The sequence below is a fragment of the Dendropsophus ebraccatus genome, chromosome 6, assembly GCF_027789765.1.
Source record: "Dendropsophus ebraccatus isolate aDenEbr1 chromosome 6, aDenEbr1.pat, whole genome shotgun sequence".
Taxonomy (NCBI): domain Eukaryota; kingdom Metazoa; phylum Chordata; class Amphibia; order Anura; family Hylidae; genus Dendropsophus; species Dendropsophus ebraccatus.
The window spans coordinates 32,782,044-32,808,054 of NC_091459.1; the positions used below are offsets into that span (position 1 = coordinate 32,782,044).

The window sequence follows — 26,011 nt, forward strand, 5'->3', positions numbered from 1 at the left end:
GTCTTTTTAGGTACATGCCTAGGGTACTCTTATCTCCTTGTTTTCCTTGGCAGTCCCTTGGTGGCCTTCAACATTATAGCCTTGGCAGGGCTGATTCTACGTACATGAGTGGGGAGAAGGTGCTTAAATATAATAGAGTACTCTTACCTCCTTAGCTCCTATTGCAGCCAACGGACGGCCCTTCAACATCACAGCCTTGGCAGGGACAATTCTAGGTTTTCTGCTGCCTGAGGGGAAACCTAAAATGTCTCCCCCAATGCCCATACTGCCTTTTCAACCCCCCTTCCCGTGCCCACACCACCCTATCACCCCCCCCCCCAAGCTTATTGAAAATCATAAATAAGTAAGGGGTGTGTACAGAAAACTGCAGCTTCTAATAATGAGGGCATACACAATCTGTAAATGAAGGATAAGGTGGGCACCACAAGAAATTACTAGAGATAATAATAATGGTGGGTGCAGCTGGCAACCCTAACATAAAGTACATGAATGAACAAAAGAAGGACAGGGAAAGAAAGGGTACAAAGTACAGAGCACACCAATCATATTCAATAAACATTAACACCGGCTATACAGCAGATAAAAACATCTAAAATCCCAAAAAGGAGCAACAGCACCTACAATACAGGTGAAACTGCACAGCTATAATCAACAGGCCCAATAAGCCCACAAAATAAGGGGGGACTAGAGTGAGAAGACGGAACAATCGTGCAATATAATGTAACAGCAATCAATGCATGTACAACAATAAGTCATACCCACAAGAATAACTCGTCACTGTGTAGCAGATAGAAAAATACCCCACGCATATCGCCGTTACATTGCGGCTTCATCAGGAGTCCTGTATGAACGTGTTAAGAGTGCAAACAAATAAAAGTTTAGAAGCAGCACCCAGGAGCAGGGGACTCTAGCACTTCACGGGTTGCTGACACCAGCGCGGGGAGCCCACTGTAACTCAATGGCCTTTGGGGGAATTGCCTAGTTCCCTGGTGGGCCAGTCTGAGCCTAGTGGCAATAAATGCTTAAAAATTACATTGGTTCTGGTGGCCAGTTCTCTTAATGTATCATGTTTTCTGCTTTATTGCATCCTGAGTGCCTTCACATTGATGGTATATCATATTAAAATTTTTGAATATGTATTAGAGACAATGCCTTAAAATTCCTTACTCCATACATTAGATCCATAACAATAATAATGCAAAAAAAATATCAATATAGATAAGGGCCATTGATATAAGGCCAAGGAAGTGCTTGGGAAAAAAGATCCTACAAAAGAGAAGACTTTATAGATCTTGGACAAAAGCTGTATGTTATATAAAGGTAAAACAAATGGTAAACATATATCTTTATGCTGCAAAAAATACTTACTGTGAAATGTTTGATGATAATTGCTGCCTGAATTTATTCCAACTGTTAGGGCACAGAGTATGCCGTTTTTTTTTTATATAAAGATTTATTATAGTGCGTCTTGTAAATTGGATGCACGTCAATCAGCTAGGTCATGCAAGTAAAGCCTTCGCTGGATGACATCTATCCTTTAAAGAACTAATAATAGTGTTTGGGCTACAATCATTCGCTGACAGAACCAAAATGTAAAGCAAAAAAAGTTTTACCTACAATGGTGGCAATTACAGTAAGTGCTTACCTAAGAGAATTATCATTATGAACTGCAAGTTTAAACAGGATAATTGTAGTAAATGTGATGCTGAGAGGGATCAAATAATTTACACACAGTAATTTTACACTTCATAGCGTGTGTAGGAGTTGGCTTTTCCAATGATTGTATATACACAGCTGGGGTATCACATTGGGAACGTTATTTTAGCATGTGAAGTTATATTGTGCTGTCTGCCAATCAATCACTTGGCTGTTATTGCTGCAGGTCCTCATGTAATTACTCCTTTTAATGTAATTAGAAATAACTTGTAACCTACATTCACTTTTTTATGCAATCTCACATTTTCTACTATAAAACAAAGGAAATAATAGATAGTTTATAGGCTTAGTGCAATGAGTTCTTAAAACCCAGTTAGATTATAGTAACCAGATACTATAATTGTGCTCCAAGAGAATTTGCTCTGTTCTAAGTTTTATCCATCAGAACAAAACAAAACAAATCTGTTCTAAGTTTGAAGCAAATAACCACAAAATGCATAAACTGAACTTTAACCTCTTAAGGACGGAGACAATTTTCGTTTTTGCGTTTTCGTTTTTTCCTCCTTGTGTTTAAAAGGCCATAGCACTTGCATTTTTCCACCTAGAGACCCACATGAGCCCTTATTTTTTGCGTCACTAATTGTACTTTGCAATGACAGAATTTTTGCATAAAGTACACTGAAAAAGCTGAAAAAAATTCAATGTGTGGTGAAATTGAACAAAAAAAACAATTTTTTTTTATTTGGGGGGTATTTATTTTTACGCCATTTGCCCTGGGGTAAAACTGACTTGTTATGCATATTCCTGAAGTTGTTATGATTAAAATGATATATAACATGTATAACTTTTCTTTTATCTGATGACTTGTAAAAAATTAAAACCATTGTTAACAAATATATGTTCCTTAAAATCGCTCCATTCCCATACTTATAACGCTTTTTTCCTTTGGTCTATGGGGCTGTGTCAGATGTCATTTTTTGCGCCATGATGTTTACTTTCTATCGGTACCTAGATTGCGCATATACGACTTTTTGATTGCTTTTTATTACATTTTTTCTGGATTTAATGTGACCAAAAATGCACAATTTTGCACTTTAGGATTTTTTTTTGCGCTTACAACGTCCCGGAGGAGCGATCCACCCCACTAGACACCAGGGAAGTGCTGCATACAGTAATCGGATGCAGCTGTCAACTTTGACAGCTGCATCCGATTACTGAATTAGTGGTCACGGCGATCAGACCGTGCCCGCTAATAGCCGCGGTCCCAGGCTACATGTGGCATCCGGGATCGCGGCTGTTCAGAGCGGGGTCACCGCGCGGCCCTGCTCTGAACACCTCTTGCGGACTCATGACGTACCAGTACGTCATGCGTCCTTAGGAGGTTAAAGGACAACTAAGGTGCCCCCCAAATTAACACACACTACAAAGTTATATAACTCACTGTCAGTGACCGGCATCTGAGATTCCTCTAATGCTGGTCAGTTAACCTCCTAGACTGCTGTCAATGGCATTTAGGTACCTATCCAACAGTCATGCTATCAGTACTCCAATCAGTACCATCATCTTCTGAAGGCTTCCATGACTGCCATGTAAAATCTATTATTACAGCCTGACACAGACAGGCTGTACCAGTAGATTGCCAATGTAATAGTATGGTTTAAGCAATCAAAATATTGCTTGTGCAAGTCACCAAGGGAAGCTAAAAAAAATGTGCAAATGTATAAATAAATAGATAGAAATAAATAGATAGAATATCAAATCTCCTTTTTTTACAATTCTCAAAAAATAAAAGAATTATAATTGTTATTGCCATGTGTAGAAATTTTCCTAGTTCCTAGTTTATTCCTAGTTAATCATGTTCTTGATCTCACAGGATGTCACAGCAATAGTGTTCCTCATTGCTTTAACCCCAGTAGTCGCCTAGGGAACAGGAAATATATTATCTATCCATGCTTTCTAAATGTATCAATCTGCCTGACACCAAAACTGTCTTTTTTCTCATAGCAACTAGAGATGAGGGAGTCTCGAGCACACTTGGGTCTGGTCAAACCTGAGAGTGTTGCTTTAAAATTACTGGTGGCTGCAGAAGTTAGATGTAGCTCTAGATAGTCCTGGAAAATATCGATACAGCCTATGGCCAGCTTCACACGCTGTAAGACACCGTGTGTTCTGTGATCAGTGAAGCTCATCCCGGCTGGTACTGCAGTACTGGCTGGTACCAGCCAGTACTGCAGTACCAGCCAGATGAACTTCATTTCTGTTGAATTGGCACACGGGCGCATACGGATACGCCCGCATCCCAATTCACCATAGTACACAGTGGAAAGTGCAGATGGAGCTGCACTTTCCATTGTGTGAACTGACAGTTCTGTGCTGCCACTATTCAATGAATAGCGGCCGCACAAAACTGACATGTTAGTTTTTCCTGCAGCCGCTAGGAATCCCGGCCAGAGTGTATACTATGGGGGAGATTTATCAAACACGGTGTAAAGTGACACTGGCTCAGTTGCCCCTAGAAACCAATCAGATTCCACCTTTCATTTCTCACAGACTCTTTGGAAAATGAAAGGTTGAATCTGATTGGTTACTAGGGGTAACTGAGCCAGTTTTCCTTTTGATAAATCTCCCCCTATGTGTATACATTCTGACTGGGATTCCCCTGACTTCAATGAAACTTTCATTTTCTATTAATCACGGCCGGTGTTGCAATTTGCAACAACGGCCATGATTATTAGAAAATATACGTTGCGCGAACATAACCTATGGCTCTACCCATGTTTTCCAGCAATAACTCTTACATACAGCAATGACTCTTACATTTTCTATCTACAGATTTTTTTGTGGAGCCAGTTGTACTTTGTAATAACAAACTTATTTAAATGTACGGTGAAATAACATGGATATAAGTGTTCCTTTTTATGTAATTTACAATGCACTGACAAGTGATCTCTACTCTGCCGGTCAGTACAATTACAATGATATCCAATTTACATATCTTTTTATGTTTTACTAATTCTGGCAGTGGGTATTTTTACAGTGTTTACTATAAGCTGCCACACAAAAGAAAAAGTGTAAAATGAACCACAAAAAAGAAAAATTCAACAAAAAAAGGAATTTTTTTCTGTAAATAATGTTGTATATACATATTGTCATTTTCTTATATTTTACTTTAAATATTTTAGTTTGTGTTTGGTGCTATTTATAATTCACCCAATCAGGGACAGCGATGGGAGGATATATCAGTGCACTGGAGGCACTGAGTTTGCTTTTAGTGCGCCAGACAAGAAAGTTAGCATATACAGAAAAATGGCCATATCTGCATAATAGGAGGGCCACGGATCTCTGAAAGATAAGCACTAGAGATGAACGAGTAGAGGTATTATGTCAGGATAACGCTAATACTGCTAAATACCACTAAATACCGCTTCCTGTAACAGTTTATATGTCATTTAAATAACAAATTTTTGTTCTAATATTTATATATTTCGTTTACAATAGCAAAATTAGAATGAACTTTTGCTGTTTTAATTAAATATACAGTTAATTAATTTCCTGCTATAATGGAATAGACGGGAAGGGGACCCCAACTATTGCAGTATAGCCCCCAACAGGCTATAAGTTCGCTTAGATTTAAATTTTTGATCGGATACTCGATAGAAAAAAAAATCTTTCGAGTAGTGCCATACTCTACTCCATTGAGTATTGGCTCACTCAGTGCCGCAGATCAGAAATGATAAAAACTTCTATCAGTATATGTGCTTCAATCTCTCAGCTGCAATTCACCTTCCATACTGCTGACACTGTTGGCTGTTAGGTCAAGGATTATTCTTTATTCAATTTACAATTTTCCTTTTATTTTGTATAAAGATACATTATGTTTTCCTATCTTTATTTTGCTAAATTTTGGTGACATAAGAAACAGTTGTTAGTTTACCTGTCTAAGCTCATTGCTGTCATAATGGCCGTGCAGGCAAACTGATTGCAGGTATCAAGAGATGTAATTATAGTACAAAGAGGACTTCCAAACACCCATTCTCCTCCTCGAGCCCACTGATGGATTAGAAATGGCATTCCAATGATGTGAACAAGATCTGCCACAGCCAGATTACAGATATAGATGTCAGGTATTGTTTTTCTTCTAGATCTGAGATAAAAAGAAAAGAAACAAACATAAGAAACAATAACTTTTTAGGAATATGTTACATTTACAAATGAGGGATGAGGCTAGGTGCACACTTAGTATGAGATCGGCCGGTCTCAGAAAAGATCATCCCTGCAGTACCCTGTGGTACTGCAGTACCGTCCGGATGGTCTTTAGCGCCGCAGAGTTCTGATGCAGGCGCATCCATGCATGCCCGCATCAGAACTCCCCACTGCACACTATGGAGAATGCGGCCGGAGTCGCATGCTCCATAGTGTGCACTGACAGTTTTCTGCAGCCGCTATTCAATTAAAAAAAAAAAAAAAAAAAACACCTTCCCATTTTCCAAATTAAAAAATGTAAACAAGAAAAATAATAATAAAAATGTTTGGTATTGCTGAGTGTGGAATTGCCTGAACTATTAAATCGTAAAAAAAACCACACAGGAACTGTCACCGGTTAATAAAATCTAAAAATATTCTTCAAAGATGATTTTTTCGCTGTGTGGTATCACATGCCCTCAGTGGGCTTCTGGAACAGTATATATCACGTGCCCTTAGTGGGCTACTGAAACAGTATGTATCACGTGCCTTTCACTGGGCTACTGGAACAGTATGTATCACGTGCCCTTAGTGGGCTACTGAAACAGTATGTATCACGTGCCTTCACTGGGCTACTGGAACAGTATGTATCACGTGCCCTTAGTGGGCTACTGTAACAGTATGTATGACATGCCTTTTAATGGGCTACTGGAACAGTATGTATCACACGCCCTTAATGGGCTACTGGAATAGTATGTATTTTATACAAAAAAGAACCATATTGAGGCTAGTTTACATTTTAAAACCAAATACTTTATTATAAAATAACAACACACAAAAAAGATTTGCAATAATAGAATAGACCAGCAGATGGCAGTGTACAAGCAAACAGGTAAAATTGTAGAGATTCTTATTCTTATAACATCTAGGGTAGTGCTATATATTTTACAAACTCCCTATACATAGGCTAGTATAAATATTATCACCGTCGTCCACGCTGGGACTAATAGTACCGGCTAACTAACCCCAAAGCAAATTGAAATCATATGATCCTAGACACTCACCCATGTCTGTTGCTGTGCATCTGCCACCGAATACCCCTCAACGACGTTTCGCGTTGGTTTGCTTCCTCAGGAGGGTGTAGCTTAACCCCCGTCTGACCCCATTATTTATATGGTGCCGCTGATGACGTCGGCGCCAAGCGCCGGGTCGTGCGGGTATCGCCTCACTTCCGCTTCCGGCACTCAGCGCTGGAACGCACATCCGCCGCGTGGAACGCATATGGACATGCGCACTGCGTTCCACGCGGCGGATGTGCGTTCCAGCGCTGAGGAAGCAAACCAACGCGAAACGTCATTGAGGGGTATTCGGTGGCAGATACACAGCAACAGACATGGGTGAGTGTCTAGGATCATATGATTTCAATTTGCTTTGGGGTTAGTTAGCCGGTACTATTAGTCCCAGCGTGGACGACGGTGATAATATTTATACTAGCCTATGTATAGGGAGTTTGTAGAATATATAGCACTACCCTAGATGTTATAAGAATAAGAATCTCTACAATTTTACCTGTTTGCTTGTACACTGCCATCTGCTGGTCTATTCTATTATTGCAAATCTTTTTTGTGTGTTGTTATTTTATAATAAAGTATTTGGTTTTAAAATGTAAACTAGCCTCAATATGGTTCTTTTTTGTATAAAATACATACTATTCCAGTAGCCCATTAAGGGCGTGTGATACATACTGTTCCAGTAGCCCATTAAAAGGCATGTCATACATACTGTTACAGTAGCCCACTAAGGGCACGTGATACATACTGTTCCAGTAGCCCAGTGAAGGCACGTGATACATACTGTTTCAGTAGCCCACTAAGGGCACGTGATACATACTGTTCCAGTAGCCCAGTGAAAGGCACGTGATACATACTGTTTCAGTAGCCCACTAAGGGCACGTGATATATACTGTTCCAGAAGCCCACTGAGGGCATGTGATACCACACAGCGAAAAAATCATCTTTGAATCCAAAACACTTCTCAGATCTTAGCAGCAGCAGCAGCACATTGGAATCATGTATGTAATGCTGTGCAAGAAATACGAACGAAATGTGTTAACATTGCCTTAAGCATTCGTAGAGCGCTTGCAAATATTTTTCTTTCACAACTGCGGAGAGTGGCATTATACTGCGGTTTTGGGGTGTTGGGTGCACCAAGGCATGCTCCCCCTAATGTCCCAGTGTCATTCCGGAGGTGTTGGCATTGTCTAGGGAGGTTTCACGGGGACTTGGTGACCTCCAAGTGGTCGAAATTAGATTTCCAAGTGCCGAGAATTTTTTTCCCATAGACTATAATGGGATTTAATATTCGTTTGAATAGTCGAATCTCTGTGTCTATTCAATTCGAATTCTCTATATGCCTTAGAGGTTTTTTTATTTTAACTGCACTTCTGAAAGTATAATATAGGTTTATTGGTACTGTTTTCACTACCCGGATATGTTGTTCTTGAAATATTTCTTATGTAATGATGTATTCAGGGCCGGTTTTAGACTAAATGTGGCCCTGGGCAAAGTTAAAGGTGGGGCCCCATATGCTGAAATATTGTAGCAATAATTTAAGGTCCCCATACATTTTACACTTTTGTTGGTGGTACCTGCTGCTCGTGGTGGGTTCGGCCATCAGTGTAAGGTGTATGGGGCTCTGTGGACAGTCTGACAGATGACATCAGTGGACATAGGGGTCGGGCATGATGGAAAATCAACATCCAACCTCTTTGTTCTCAGAGAGATAAGCCGCCATCAGATCTGTCTGGCTAGAGCTTATCCCTCTTATAGAGAACACAGGAACACTCATCTGTGCAGAACATTCCTGTGTATGGGGAGGATGGGGCCAGATGGGAGAGATAATTGTCTTCTGAAGGACTGTTCAGCCAGCAGTTATTGGAAGTGTACGGCCACTTTAAGGGCCGTGTTACACGGCCTGATATTCCGGAGAAGTGAGCGCCAATCTAGTAGAATGGAGCTTGCTTACAGAGCCTACTACATGGCTCAATTATCGTTCAGCAAAGGCTGTATATATATATATATATATATATCTATATATATATCATTAGTGATGTCTGTGCAGCCCTTGCTGTATATAGTGAACAATAAAGATATATACTACCTGATCACGTTTCCCGGTGTCCTCCGGCCGTGTCTGTGGGATCTCCCAGTCACCGCAGCTGCAGCTCTCACTTCTGGTCCCCTCTCTGAAGTGATCGGCCGCTCAGACATCACTGGCCGTAACAAACAGACAAAGCCTGAGGACACCGGGGGACGTGATAAGGTAAGTAACAGCTTTATTATGTTATACGCACAATCAGCAGCCAATGATTTTTACACTTGCCAAAAGACATTGATCATTTGATGACTGTAGTCTTTATTACACAGAGCGATATCGTCCGGATTTGGACAATTTTCGCTCCGTGTATTAGGCCCTTACTCACATTGAGTTAGTTCAGAAGGTTACATGCCAGGACTGCCGTTACAGGGCAGGACTGCCGCTACATGCCAGGACTGCCGCTACATGCCGGGACTGCCGCTACATGCCGGGACTGCCGCTACATGCCGGGACTGCAGCTACTGTACATGCCGGGACTGCCGCTACATGCCGGGACTGCCGCTATTGTACATGCCGGGACTGCCGCTACTGTACATGCCGGGACTGCCGCTACTGTACATGCCGGGACTGCTGCTACTGTACATGCCAGGACTGCCGCTACATGCCGGGACTGCCGCTACTGTACATGCCGGGACTACCGATACATGCCAGGACTGCCGCTACATGCCGGGACTGCCGCTACTGTACATGCCAGGACTGCCGCTACTGTACATGCCGGGACTGCAGCTATTGTACATGTCGAAACTGCCGCTACTGTACATGCCGGGACTGCCGATACATGCCAGGACTGCAGCTACTATACATGCAAGGACTGCAGCTAGTGTTGTAAACACAAAAACTATTCATATGCTTTGTTTTAAAAAAATGTTTAAAAAACTATATCAAGGCCAAATATTACCTCCATACTGTTATTGAAGAAAACACACTATGTGTTTTCTTCCACCGCATAATGATACTATATACACTATATACAGACCAATATTAGCACCACACCATAACCGCCACATAATGACACTATACACTCTATATACAGACCAATATTACCGCCATAGAGTGACCACCACATAATGACTCTATATACACTATATACTGACCAATATTATGTGGTGGTCAGTCTATGGCAGTAATATTGGTCTGTACAGTGTGTATATAGAGTCATTATGTGGTGGTCACTCTATGGCAATAATATTGGTCTGTATATAGTGTCATTATGTGGTGGTCACTCTATGGCAGTAATATTAGTCTGTATATAGAGTCATTATGTGGTGGTCAGTCTATGGCAGTAATATTGGTCTGTATATAGTGTCATTATGTGGTGGTCAGTCTATGGCAGTAATATTGGTCTGTATATAGAGTCATTATGTGGTGGTCACTCTATAGCGGTAATATTGGTCTGTATAGTGTGTATATAGAGTCATTATGTGGTGGTAACTCTATGGCATTAATGACTCTATATACAGACTAATATTACCCCCATAGAGTGACCGCCACATAATGACTATATACACACTATATACAGACCAATATTACAACCATAGAGTGACCACCACCTAAGGATTGAATATCACCTTATTTTTTTCTCAATAAAATACACGGTATTGCCTTAGTGACATCATCATACACTATATATAGGAGCTGCAGCCAATCAGCGGCCTCAGTGGTCACCTGCAGCAATTACATAGGACTGATGAGGCCAGAGAATGGCTGCAGCTCCTATATACAGTCTATTCACTTCTACACCTCTGCTGGACAGTGGAGTCAGCAGTGCTGATATATATATATACACATATACACACACACACACACACTTACACATCCATGAAAACACATTATACAGATCCAACCCATCCAGCCCACACACTACACACATGACATGTAACACACACTACATTCATCCCTCATACACATTACACACTACATACACAGTATACTTACTACCTCTAGAAGCATGCTGGGAGTAGTGGTGCATCCACACATGTCCATGCAGCAGCAGCAGGCTGGGATCCTCACACTGCAGCCTTCTCCTCCATGTCCCGACTGCTGTAATATTATACCATGTGACACAGGGGAGGTCACATGGTGTAGTGAAGCTGGAGGGAGGGGGAGGGGGGAGCAGCACACCGCAGCAGAGCGTCCTGTAGCCTCCGTGTGACCCCTGATATCTGTAGCCAGGGATCATTCACAGACGCTGCAGGACGCTCCCACTGTGCTCCTGCCTCTGACACATTATGTAATTGCCGTAGGGGGCCCCCGGGGGATGGGGGCCCTAGGCAAGTGCCCTGTTTGCCCCCACCTAACGCCGGCCATGGATGTATTTCGTCTCTGTTAGGAGAATTTCTCTGCCATTTTTACCCTTTTCCCTTCCCCCTACCCCATTCTTTTATTATTTACTTTAAAATCCTTAATACAAAAAATTTCTGCGTACAAAAAAAAGAATTAAAGGACAACTCTGGTGAAAAGCTTTTTTCCATTTATTGAAACACATTACAAAGTTATATAACTTTGTAATGTGCTTCATTCGCCTATCTGCCCCCCTTCCCTATCTTCCCCCCTTGATCGCCCCTCCCAGAAGTGGAGGAAAGTCATACATACCTAATCACTGTCGACCCCAGGCTCTTCTGTCTGCGCCATCTTGTGACAATGTCGTCATCGAAAGAGAGAGGCTGGTCTAAGTCCTCCCTCTTCTGCCTGCCATGTCAAATGACTTGGCTTGCTCATCTCCGATTGGCTGAGCAAGCTGTTAGCCATCTGACATTCTGCAGCAACAGAGAAGGCTGCTTGCAGTCAGTGAATGATTTGTTCTGCTTTTCTTTACTGTCTGGTCGCTGACTTCTTCCAGCACATAAACTACAGGGACCCCCCCCCCCCCTCTCCCTCAGCCATAAAGTCAGTCAGTGAGTCATTTTATTTGTTTATCTTTCCCCTCCGTGACTGTCTCCCAGCAAGCTGTCAGCTACACTGACCTCCCTTGCCCCTCTGTAACCTAGGGGAGCGGAGTCAGTACGTGAAGGAGTCTTCTTATCTTTTCTCTTTCCTCCACTACTATCTCCCAGCATCTTATCAGCTACAGGGGACCCCCCTCCCTCCCCCGGCCCTACAGCCCTGACTCCGTCAGGGACAGCGATCCTGCAGCTTTCACATTGCAATGTACACTACTTACATTGCAAAGTGAAAGTATGTGTGTAGCTGCTGTGCACAGGCTGAGAACCTATGTGTTTAGGGGCATGATTGAATAGAGAGAGAGAGGGCAGTGTTTAGTGTACCAGGTGAAATGAATGGAGGGATGGTTACTTGCAAGAGGGGCGGGACTGTGACGTCACATGAGCCAAAGTGCATCATGGGAAGCCTAAACCAGGAAGTAAAGAAGAAATGAAGATGGGGTCCATGAACGGGGGGAAATTCAAACAGAGACAGACTTAGGAGGAATGGTAACTATGAAAAGTGTGCTGTTTTTTTTTTTTTTTTTTACTAAGCGCCGTAGTTGTCCTTAAAGCTCTCAATCTCTCTCTCTCTCTCCATATATATATATATATATATATATATATATATATATATATATATAACATTTGGGGAGCCAGGAAAGGAATAATATTTGTAAACTTTGCTTAAAAAAATAGAATAACAACTGATGATCACAGTAATTTTATTGTTCCTCTTCTCCTTATATTTTGATTGTTCAAAAACAGGTGAATCATGACAATAAGGGGCAAGTATAATTAGGCCCTTGGTGGAGAATATTCAGGCTTAGTCCCTAGAGCATTGTGAGTAATAAATATAGCTTAGAAGGCTTAGGCACACAGAACGGAGCACTGAAAGAAGGCAGGAGGTAGAGCTGGCTTCACAATGGATGCCCACTTTCCACTTGGCTCACAAGAAATCTTGAAAAACAAAAGAAGCAAAAAAAAAGCAAAACAGAAACAAGCTAAGAACAATGATGCTATAGTTAGCTGATGAATGACAATGTAAAGGCAGCTACGTAGCTGAAAGTACACAGATATCCAATAATGAATATTGCAAACTGAGTGTAATGAACAAAATAAGAATAAAAATGTAACTTCAGTAACAACAAAGTGGAGTGTGGGTGGAACCATTGTTCGGCTATGTTCCCACAATGTAAAAATAAGGGCAAATAACATAAAAAACATAGAAGTTTGTTGGCAGAAAAAGACCACTTGATCCATCTATTCTGCCCTCTTAGTATTTCCATTTTTATTATCTTAGGATAGATATATGTTTATCTCAGGCAGGTTTACATTCAGTTACTGTAGATTTACCAACCACGTCTGCTGGAAGTGTATTCCAAATATCTACTACTCTTTCAGTAAAGTAATATTTTCTCATGTTCCTTCAGATTTTTCCCCCAACCTCTCACTGTGCCCTCTTGTTCTTGAATACCTTTCTCTACTTTCTTCCAGACTATACAGATTCAAATTCTTGAGTCTTCCCAGATATCTTTATGCCTGACACCCTTCACCATTTTTGTAGCCCGTGTCTGGACCAGTTCTATAACAGCCGTTGTTTTTCAACAACGGCCATCATTTGCCCTTACTTTTACATAGTGTGAATATAGCCTCAGAGTGTTCATTTTTGATGCACTATATTGTAATAATATAGAACAGGGGTCCTCAACAGCCATCCAGACCCCAGACCTCCCAACCACCCCGGATCCTGCAGGACGGCCCCCCATGGGCGTACTGTTCTTAGACTTCAGTACGCCTGTGGGGCTGGGGGCATCGTCGGGGGATTCCCTAGCAGAATCCCCGGGACATCCCCAGAGAGCGCATATCAGAGCCGGGCTGCCGGGCCAACAGGGTGAGAGAAGAAGACAGTCGCAGCGGGGGAGCGAGGTGCTAGGTGAGTTGTGGTTAGTTGTTTTTTTTTTGTCCGTGTGACATATTAAAAGAACCTCTATAAGGGGAGAGCGCCTGGAGAGGGGGGGTGTCTATATTCTACAAGGGCAGAGCACACAGGGGGGCTATATATTATAAGGGGAGAGCACACAGGGGGGCTGTATACTACAGGGGGAGAGTGCACAGGGGGGCTATATACTACAGGGGGAGAGCGAACAGGAGGCTATATGGGAGGGGAGAGCACAAAGGGGATATATACTACTGGGGTGCTATATGGGAGAGGAGAGCACACGGGGGCTATATACTACTGGGGTGCTATATGGGAGGGGAGAGCACACAGAGGCTATATACTACAGGGGGCTATATGGGAGGGGGAGAGCACACTGGGGGCTATATACTACAGGGGGGAGCACATAGGAGGGCTATATACTACAGGGGGGCTATATGGGAGGGGGAGAGTACACAGGGGGGCTATATACTACAGGGGGAGAGCACACAGGGGTTATATACTACAGGAGGGCTATATGGGAGGAGAGCACACAGGGGGGCTATATACTACTGGGGGGAGAGTGCACAGGGAGCTATATACTACAGGGGGACAGTGCACAGGGGGGGGGCTATATACTACAGGGGCGCTATATACTACTGGGGGAGAGCACACAGCGGGGCTATAAACTGCAGGGGGGCTATATGGGAGGGGAATAGCACAGGGGGGCTATATACAACAGGGGGAGAGCACACAGGGGGCTATATACTACAGGGGGAGAGCACACAGGGGGCTATATACAACAGGGGGAGAGAGCACAGGGGGGCTATATACTACAGGGAGAGAGCTCGCAGGGAGGCTATATACTACAGGGGGGCTATATGGCAGGGGGAGCGCAAAGGGGGGATATATACTACTGGGGGAGAAAAGAGGGGGCTATATACTACTAGGGCAGTCACCCCCTTTGTGCCTAATTTCAAAGGGCTGGTGAGAGAGAAAAAATGCTAGTTTTCCCACTAATAAGCAGCAATTCTGTATGTAAATAGTTGAACAATGTTTGTGAAAAGTAACAAAACACGTTTACTACTGATGTTCAGCTCGGACCTTCACCTAAAAATAGACCCTGGTAAGTGGACCTTCACTAAAAGTTGTTGAGTACCCCTGATATAGAAGATAAAGAATGAGACCCACACAGAGATCAGATGACTTTAGCAGCAGCAGTAAAGCATGTTACAACATTTCCTATGGTAGGCATTTCCTAAAATGAGAAAATGAAGGTGACGACTGATGTCTAGAAAATTCAGATTTTCATCCTTCAATAAATGGCAGAAAAAAAAGATAATTAAATAACACATAAGAGTAATTTGTGACTAACTGGATTTGTCATAGCAAAAAAAGTTAATTAAATGCATAATGTAAAACAGAATAGACGCACAAGCTCTGTTTGAATACTGATCATGTGTGTTTGGCATAGGCCCTGCTATATATGCTGAACACATGGCTTACTATAGGCCAATATCCAAGCATACTTTTATCTGTCATAGAAAAGCATTGTAGACTATTTTACTCAGAGATACACAAAATGAGGAGAGGTGCCTAATATCAGTGCTGTGAGGCCCACAGGGACCTGCTGTCAGTAGGTGCAGTCTGTCCATTTACTAATACAGTGGTACTTTGGTTAAAAAGTAACTTGGTTTAAGAGCGTTTTGGTTTAGGAGCTCACAGTTTTTCAAAATTGTGACTTGGTTTAAGAGCATTGCTTTGGTTTAAGAGCTCCCTGTACTGGGTGGGGGTGGGGCATGGTCTGCATATCTTGGTCTACAGCTCTGTACTCTGACCCAGGAAGTCTCTCTCACCTTCCAAATCATAGCAGGTCGACTTCAGGCTGGGGCTCACATCAGGGGACAGGACTGTGGAGTTGTCACCCCTCTTTCCCTGGACAGAGAGTGCTGCTATAATGTGCTTCCCCTATACCCTGCTCATTTCTTCATGCTCCCTGCAGTCTGTCAGCCCTTGTGTTTGCCATCATCTCCATTACTGTACAGTAACTTATGATATCACATATTCTGCTGTTTCTGAATGTTTGTTTTATTTGTTTTACATGTTATTCAGAATAATAATTCATTATTTTTGGGGTGTGGAACCAATTGTCTGCATTTCTATGATTTCTTTTTAGAAAATTTGCTTTGGTTTAAGAGTTAATTTACATTATAAGTGTGGTCCCCCTTGATTGGTTCCAGCTGAGAGTTCCACTGTGTTCCTGCTGCCTGTAGTTTCAACCGTCCTGCTGTGTTCCTGCCTACGTGTCACCAGCTGCACATCACCCACCGCAGCTAGCAAGTCAAGCTAAGGGTAGTGACCTGGGGTTCGTCTGGTGCAGCAAGTCTATCCCGCCATGCGGTGGGCACCGGTAAAGACCAGTGGCCCCTTAGACTCAGCCCCTTTGTGCCACTCACGCCATAACTAGCAGTGGTACAGCAGATCCATGACTCCAGTCATTACAACTATAAAGGGCTAAAATAAGGTTTAAAATAAGGTATATTTATATTTTTGTTCTCAAACTATTGAGTAAATATAAATAAAAAATATCAACTGCATAAATGTTCAACATAAGCCATAAAACACAGAATAGCCAGACATAATATGTTAAAATGGATGGAATATGCCTTTGGAGCTACATTTTCATGTAAATCTACACCTACATGTAAGTTGCAGAATAAAATAAAAAGAAATTCTCTAACAAATCTGCCACTTGTTAATACACTCTTATAGTCAAGTAATAAAGTAGAGCAACAGGGGGAATTCGGATTCCCTTGATCCGAATTCCAAGAACTGACAGCAGCAGGATATAGGTTCCATTTGCAGCTACTATTTTCTGTGAATAGGGAGAACAGTGTAGATAATGCATGTAATAAGGCAATCATTACACCTCCTTTTGCTGCGGCACCTAAATACAGGTGCCATAAACAACGCCGGTATCCTCTTAATTTCCTGCACTGCTCTGCCCTATAACCTGAATCTTTCATTAAAAGAGGGAGTGTTTGAAAACCAGTCAACAGATCTGTCTGGACTACAAATTACATCTACATAGATTGTTCCAGATATTTTATTGCAAACGTACATCTGTTTATTGTCAGCAGAAAAGAAAATTTTAAAGGGAATTTATCATCAAAAATGACATTTCAAGAATACCTTTATGGATTTTTTTTTTTAAATAACAATAATAATAATAATAATAATAATAATAATAATTTTTATTACACTATAAAACAAAAAAAAAATATTGTTTATTATCTTACTAGAGAGTATTTAAGTGTATACATGTATAATCAGGCTGATCTTTCCTGTGCTACCTCTCTGGCCTGATTATGTATACATGAATATGCATAGGGAAGGCGTCACTGAATGAGGCGGTGGGCGGGCCAGGGGGGGTGCTCCTTGGTGTCGATTAGAGGGTACGCAGCTGCAGGGGGATATCAGCAGGTTTGTTTGCATGAACACGCTGATAGTTCCCCTAAGGTTAGTCCCTTTTAAACATAAAGGCTAGATTCACACAATGTAATTTTTATTTGAAGAATGGCAACGAACATTCTTTTCATATCGCAATAATTTGCACTGAAGTCAAACAACGGCCGTTTTTCCACACAATGTATTGAAGAACAGCCGCTGAAATTATGATCGTGTCAATTACTTCTGGCCTTTGTCCATAGACTTTAATGCAATTTTTCAACGGCTATTTTTTTGAGTTCCATATAACGTCCGTTGTTTATACGTTGTGTGAACATGGCCATAGTCTGTAAGAAAAAGAGCTTTGCAAAGAAGGAAAGGGAAAATAGAAGTGACATTGAGTGCAGGACCCAAGAATAAGGACAGCGGGGTATTGACGAAGCATAGATAAACCTGAAAAAAACCACAAGAACAATATGAGGACTTAGTTAAAGTGAATGTATCATCAGGTACATCGCTTTACGTTTTTAATACTAAGGACCTCAGATTATATTGATTACCCAGGAGTGAGGATTACAAGATAAGGCCGGGTTCACACTACGTAAAAAAAACACGGCCGTATTTCATAAAACTGGACGGTTTTATGAAATACAGACGTATTTTTTACGTTGTGTGAACCCAGCCTAAATATATAACAGTGTGGAAAAAGCTCCCAATTTCAATGGCCAATAGATTGGCAATCATAAAGATGGTTGTGCTACCCCAGCTTCTGTTCTTTGTTGGCGCCTCTCTTATCTGGATCAGCAATACTTGGATCACAAGGATTGAAATAATGCTGGACAATCTCATATGGGGGAGAAAACATGTTAGACTTAAATACTACTAAGTCTTTAGTGCACAAAAAAAGGGGGGGGGGGGCTTCACTATGCCAAATTCAAGGTTATACTTTGTTGCAAGTCACTCTGTATGTATCAATAAAGGGGAACAGCTTCATCTCTTTAAAAAGCTTATAAAGCTGGGCAAAATTAACTGGTTTGAATTTTTGGACAGAGGGAATTTAAATGGAGGGATTTTCAAGGATTGGTTATTCTGTTCTTATTAATAAGGTTTGGTGGTTCATTAAAGGTCAATGTGGTATAAAGGATTTCACACCACTGTGGAATAATGTGGAAATTCCCAAATTCATTAAACTCTTTTTTTTCCCTTCTTGTCTGAGTGAGGGTGGGTGTAGGTGGATGGGGTTAATTGTAGGCCCTTTTCACTGGAGAAATAAGGGTGTCAGTCTCCCTTTTGTTAGCTGAATAATGATTCATGGTTTTAAAAAGCTAAACCCAAGAACAAGGGGAAGATTAGACATAATGTGGCAAAATATCATTTTACTAAAAGTATAGTAGACGCTTCCAGTAGATGTGGTTGGTAAATCCACATTAAGTAACTATAAACATGCCTGGGATACACATATATACTAAGATAAAAAATAAAGGAAATAAAAGTAAGAGCAAACTCAGCAGTGCTTTGGTCTCCCCCCTATCCTATGTAAGGGATCCTCAGACCTAGCCCTAGGTTCCCTAAAACTGTCCCTGGCCAGGGCATGATTGGACCAGCCATCTGACATCCAGATCACACAGATCACAGACTGGCTGGGAGGGGGGGGGGAGTGGCAAAAACAACTGTCAATCAATACTCAGTCTAAACCATTTGCACCCCAGAACTAGGGCTAGCAGAAGTAACCAGACAGGTGTCACCAGTCACCGGTCACCACACAGCTACTAAAATTAAAGTTTAGACTGGTACAAAGAAAACATACAATTAAAACACTGACTCATAGCCAAAAGTGCAGTCTCTTGTTGCTGTAATTTACAGGCAGGGGACTGCGCTAAGGCTTGAACATACATGAAATATCCCCTGTAGACTAATTTACCAGTACAAGCCTGGAACTGAAGGTCCTGGAGCTGTAAGGCTAATCTTGCCCTGGCCATAGCTATGACTGGTAAAACTAAAATACAGTATTCTATATAATAAAGAATTAAAATGGTTTGTTTTTCGCCTACGGAATTGAGAGGAAAGGGTAACACACAGTTTCTATCTCCTCTGCTCCTGTCAGTGTAGTCTCTCATTTTATGACCTTACTTTTCTGACCTCTAACCTGTTTGACACCTCTGCAGCATAAACCTCTTTATACTGCTAAGCATTTGGAGATGGTTTTTAGCAGGTCAGGGATACGTAGTCAACCTTAAAGAGATAAGGGGGTCTCCAACCATCCTAGTTTATGGGCCCAGTAACAGCTGCACCCCTTGCGATCCCTACAGCTATGCCATTGGATAGACTACATTGACCAGTAATTGCCTGGACCCTCCTAGCACTCCTTACAGTTAAAGGCAGCACTCTGAGAGAGAGAGGAGCCAATGGCTCCCTGCTCTGCCAATCACTCGTGTGATCATGGTGTGGTGGAATAATTGTCCTTTGTATGCTGGTATTATTGTTAATACTGGTCTTGTTATATAACAGCAGCATAATGGATGACATTTAACAAATTTTTGCCACTAAACCCAGCTGCAGGTTTGACCCCAGCATGGCAGCTATCTTTGCAGCTTTTACTCACTGCGTTGTATTTGCTATTTCTTTTATATAAAGTATATGTCTCAATCATTGTTCTCACACCAAACACTTCTTTCATATTGTTTTTTTTAAAAAACATCTATTCTGAAAACTAATCATATATTTGACAAAAAAGTAACACATTATTTGTTATGAAAAAAAGATGCATATATCACTTCGATAACCTAAAAATATGACCAGTACATTTGAAAAACTGCAAACATTGTTCAGGTCATTTAGATAACAAATAGCATGGGTGTTCTGGGTTTGTGTAAAGGCATTGCAGTATAAATAATAGGATTTCTCTCGATCAGACTTTGAAATGACTGCACAGTTGGTCTGGATATAAACAAAAAAAAGTAGAATATGAATAATGAAGTTTCTTGTCTTCTTTGCGTATATTATTTCATGCGCTGTTTTTTTAAAAAAAAAACATGGATTCTAAATATATTTTATTTTTAATCAGCTTCAGATCTCACTTGTAAATCTGCATGCCATTATATATACCTGTTCAATGTGAAATATAGCATGGGGAATGTTGCTGTCACAGCCCCAACCGCAGTCTATTTCTAGTACACAGTAAAATGTGTCATCCTACAGGTAATTTATTATGGGTTTGCATTTGAAATAGAAATGGTCTTAATTTTAGGATGCAGGTGGCAGAGAATTAACTTTTTAAGCCAGTGGAAAACTAGAACATTAAAATTTTACTGTCAGATTTAGAGATTGAGAATTGTAAAATTGCCATAAAATGAATCATGTTGTAATTAACAGAAATGCAATGCACATTATATTCCTTTTTCCCTTTGAACATTTGAACTTCTAAAGTAAATATGTTGTTATGGCATTGCTAAGAAGGGCACCTGATTTGACATGTCTCTGGGAGAAGGGTGTGTAAAAGATGACACTAGAGAGTTTAAGGGGTATTCTCAGGTTTCAAACGTTCCCCTTTTTAGGCTCTTAGCCTGCTTTCACTTCCAGGCACCTCCACCGTCATCGGCTGTTCTGGCAAGCAGCACTGTGCTCCTCTTCTCTGCGCCCTGATGTTCTGTGTTTAGCTCTGCTATGCCAAATCCCGTTCTTACAGCTCCAGGGACTGGAGGCTGTCAGTATAAAGATAGCTTGTTACAGATAAGGCGGCTGAGCAGGGGAGACATGCTTCGAGTTCCTGTTTAGAACAGAGCAGTAAGGGAGTGAATAATGCTTCATCCACCCCATCCCCATCCATAGCTAAAAAGCCCTCTCGCCCAGAGTACCCCTTTAACCCTTTCAGATAGTGCCTTGAGGACCAGAGCCCATTTTTTAAATCTGACGAGTCTCACTTTATGTGGTTATACCTCTGTGATATTATAACTTATCCTAGCAATTCTGAGATTGTTTTCTCGTAAAATATTGTACTTTAGGTTAGTGGTAAAATATGGACAATATCCATACAATTTTCATGCGAAAAATGACCACATTTCATATAAAAAATGACAGAATTAGTGATTTACTGATTTTTTCTACAGTCACCGTGCGGGTTCAGTTATGTAATAATTTTATTGCCAGCGTCATTACGCACGCGGCAATACTGAAATGTGTACTTTTTATTTATTTATTTATTGAACATTCATTATTGCATTGGGGGCTATGGGGATTGTATGCGTTATGTACTGTATTTATTTGTGTGTATGTTTTATTTACTATTATACTTTATTTTACTGTACCACTATGGGGACATCACTATTTGATTGCCTGATTACAGGCACATTACATTGCAGTGCAGATCTGCATTGTAATGTGCCTGTAAAATAGGCAAAGCTCTATTCTATACTATAGGTGCTGCGATTGGCCTGATCGCAGCACCTATAGGCTTAACTGCCGCACTCAACGACCGGCGCAGGTCGCGGCAGGCTATCACTGACTGCCTGGACCCGCAGCGTGATGGCAGGGGCCCAGCTCCCGCGCCCGTTTCATCCCAGGATGTAACTGTACATCCTTGAGCAAGAACACCCCGCAAAAAAGGACGTACAGTTATGTCCTTGGTCCTGAAGGGGTTAATGACACACAAGCATTCTCCAAAGTACAGTAAACAGGTACCATTTAGTTAATGTGCTACTCAGAGTGAAATGCTAATCACTAGTTATGCAATCCCTTACACAATCCTCAGAGTTACTCGGAAACAGAACTTGGCTTTTATTGTTTAGCTTTAAAAAAACTAAAACGAGTTACAGTAGCTAATCTATGCTAATTATGCTAAATTATATGAATGCAAATTAAGTGACAAGATTTTAAATGCCTCAGAACAATTTATTATGTAAATTTATCAAGTAATTTTCAAGTCCATAAGCATACCGGCTATTTTCTACACAATGAACAGGGGGTGGAATGGTGTTTCCTGCAGCTCAATTCCGGTACTTGCAAAAAGTGAAAAGAGGGGCAGAACAGTTGATAAGGGGCATGGAAACCTCAGTTATGAGCAATAAAATAATATATTGCTCATCTTTAGAAGAGACGTGTCTTGTATAGAGATTGAGGGTTCATACAAAAAAATTCTATGAACAGCTTGTGAAGAATGCACCTGACCATGGGCCCGTGCCGGTCATTACGACCCCTGCACTGTGAGGGAGGCAGGACCCTGGTGTGATGGAGGCTCGGCCATCTCCAGCTACGGCTAAGCATCCAGCACCCAGGGAAATGTTAGGCTGGCCGGGCTCAGTCATGTGGCAGCCTGGCAACAATCAGGAGCATCTGAGCTTCGGGCCAGTCACTGCCGGCCCAGCTCTCCGATGCAACGTCCGTTAGGAGAGTCAGACAGGCAGTTAATGTCCCACAGCTGCCCATGTTAGTTCTAGCTTCTCTGCGTTCCACCAGTGTATTGTATCTATTACTGTTCTGTGTATGTTCACCTCTGCTTGTGTTTGTGACCTCTGCTAGTTTCCTGACTTTGTACTTCACTCCCGACAGTGTTTCTGACCCCGGGTTGTTTAACAGTATTCCTTTTGGTTCTGATTCTGTCCTGCGTAGCTCTCTCTGTTTTGACCCGTTGTTTACTGGTTTCTATAATGTATTCTGATTTGTTGCCTGACATTACTGTACTGTTACTGACCCTAACTGTCTGATTATTCTGACAGGCCCCCAGCTGGACTGTCGCCCAGTTGGGGTCTACCCTTTAGGGCAGCACATCAAGTAGGCAGGGACAGTGGGCTGGGTTATAGTTAGGGCTCGCTGTTCTCCCTTGATGTGACACAGCTTTTCACTATTAGTTCATCTCAACAGACAAAAGAGCAATCCCTACTCGCTAGAGGAAATCCTGTTCAACCCCATGTACACAAAAAAGGATTTTTTTTTTTTACTTCAGATAGTAAATAGCCACCTCAAGAGATGATTTTAGCAGATACTGCTAATTATTGATGTACAGAAGATAGTTGATTAAATTAAAAAAAACATAATGCTTATGTAACTGTATAAAATAATTAACAAATATTATGATTATTAATATTGAAGGGATTATCCAGCCACTTTCTTCCAGAGACAAACCAACTCTTGTCTCCTGTTTGGGTGCAGGTTTTACAACTTTCATTGAAGTAAATAGAGCTTAGCTACAAACAACACCTGAACTGGAGACAAGAGTGGTTCTATCTCTGGAAGAAAGTGGCAATGCTTTTCTAATGCTCGATAACCCCTTTAAAGCGGAGCTATCAGTAGGTTTTGGCCATTGAACCTGTTGATATCCCCCAGCAGCTTTTTACCTTCTGACCCCAGTGCTATTAATCCTATTTCTTTGTCTACCTGTATTGTGTAGTATGTGGCTAAATGCAGATATGCTAATTCCCAGCTTTGGGGCATTATGGGCGTCGCCTATCTGCCTGGAGCACCACCTCAAAGCTGGGAATTAGCCACAAGTTCCACAATATGAGAAGACAAAGAAATAGGATTAACAGCACTGTGGTCAGAAGGTAAAAACCTGCAGGGGGATATTAACAGGTTAAATGGCCAGAACCTGCTTTTAGTGCCACTTTAAAGTGACTCTGTACCCACAATCTAAACCCCTCAAACCGCTTGTACCTTTAGATAGCTGCTTTTAATCCAAGATCTATCCTGGCGTTCCGCAGTTGATGCAGTTATTGTCCTAAGAAACAACTTTAAAACTTGCAGTCCTGTGTCAATTTGGCGTGGCCTGGAGTGTCTCTGCCCTAGGATTGCGACACCACTGTGTCCCTCTTCCCCGCCCTCTTCATCATTAGGAATGCCCTTAGAACATTTTCTCCTGTTCATCACCCTTGTGAGCACGGCACATGGGCTGGATCATTAAGGCATCGGTTCATTTTTTCAGACAAGTGAGGAATAGGAGAAAATGTTCTAGGGGACTCACTAATGATGAAGAGGGCAGGGAGAAGGGACGGAGGGGTGTCACAATTCTATTGCACACACACTCTAGGCCATACAAATTTGACACATGGCAGGATTAAAAGTTATTTTTAGGACAATAACTGCATCACCTGCCGAACGGACCTCAGAACAGATCTTGGATTAAAAGCAGCTATGCGAAGGTACAAGTTTTTGGTGGACAGATTGTGGGTACAGAGTCACTTTAAGGTTATTACTGGATACAAGTAGATACGATCGCAGCAAATCCAGCAAAAATTTGATTAATTGATGAAGCGAATTTTTGCTAAATTTGTTAACATTGAAGAGTGACAGTCCACTCAGGCAATCATCACTGACTAACTGAGAACGAATAGCAACACGGCCAGTGATTGGCTAAGCGTTTGGCTGAAGAAGAGAACGCTGGGGGCGCACAAACGTTTGCTTCTTCAAGGATCAAATGGTTTCCTTTATATAGGTGGTTCAAGGCCTCAGCACTAGATCTTTTATTGAAAAAATGCTTGTACACTCAATAAAATCTGTTAAACATTTTTTACTAGTTTTAGCATTAGTTTTTAGCAATTTTTCTGTATCAAAAATTACTTCTTTGAAATAATTTCTGCTTACCTTATTATAGTAACCAGCACTAAAATATTTCCAACTAATCCAGTAGAACAGATTATTCCAATAAAGGAAGGGAGAATAACAGTCTCTGCCGTATTAATGAGGTGATATTCATTTCTCATAGTCCACGATGTATTGGCTACGTTGCCAGTACTATTCCACGATGTCATCTGGATACCATTCATGGTTACACACTTCTTTGATCTGAAACAATTAAAAATATAATCAGTTCACGCGCTGATGTTCTTTATACAAATAGCTCTACTTATTGCCGGTGCCCACTTGTATTGCATAAAAGAAATTCTCCTGCAAATCAATGAAGTAGAGGACTTTTCCATGCCTGCTAAATAACTGCTTAAATACCTAATCCAACGTTCAAATAAATAAACAGGAAAACATAAGCAATTAATGACATCTACTCTCTGTCATGCTGATGGCTAGAACCGCAGTCTCTGTCCTTTCCCCATTATTCCACTTAAAGCAAATCATTTCTCAAACAATGCCCAGAATTAATGGTCATGATCATTAATTCCGGACTTTTTTTTACAACAACGGCCATTGCTTGCACTTATCAGTACCTTCTGGGAATATAGCCTAAGGGTATATTCACACGGGCGGGCTCGCAGCGAGATTCTCGCTGCGAGCCCGGCAGGTCCTGTCAGTTCCCATAAACTACAAACTTGCTGCGGTCTAAACGACCGCAGCGAGTATGTAATTATACCGCGCTTAACCCCTTCTACTCCCGGCTGTAAGCAGCATACATTACCTGTCCTTGCTGCACGGGTCCGGCGTCCTGCTCTCCCGTCCGGCCAATTAGTGTGTTGCCCAGCCGCAGCCACTGATTGGCCGGGCGGGAGAGCAGGACGCCGGACCCGTGCAGCAAGGACAGGTAATGTATGCTGCTTACAGCGGGGGAGCCGGCGGGAGTAGAAGGGGTTAAGCGCGGTATAATTACATACTCGCTGCGGTCGTTTAGACCGCAGCAAGTATGTAGTGTATGGGAACTGCCAGGACCTGCCGGGCTCGCCGCGAGAATCTCGCTGCGAGCCCGCCCGTGTGAATATACCCTTAGAATTATTTTCTAGCACTCATTGCCACAGCCGTTGTTTTTGGCTACAGCTGTCAAAATACTGTATTTTTATGTCATTCATTTCCGTCCGTTGTC

At 41.7% G+C, this 26,011-nt stretch overlaps 1 protein-coding gene across 1 annotated transcript in view; it reads right to left on the minus strand.

The window, feature by feature from the left end:
• Positions 1-25,031, minus strand: part of MCHR2 (melanin concentrating hormone receptor 2) — a 49,992-nt gene extending 24,961 nt beyond the window's left edge. Inside the window, exons 1-2 of the mRNA XM_069973607.1 lie at positions 24,850-25,031; positions 5,591-5,800 (exon numbers count right to left, since the gene is read on the minus strand). Coding sequence (XP_069829708.1) covers positions 5,591-5,800; positions 24,850-25,031 — 392 coding nt within the window. The remainder of the gene's footprint in view (positions 1-5,590; positions 5,801-24,849) is intronic.
• Between the last annotated feature and the right edge of the window lie 980 nt (positions 25,032-26,011).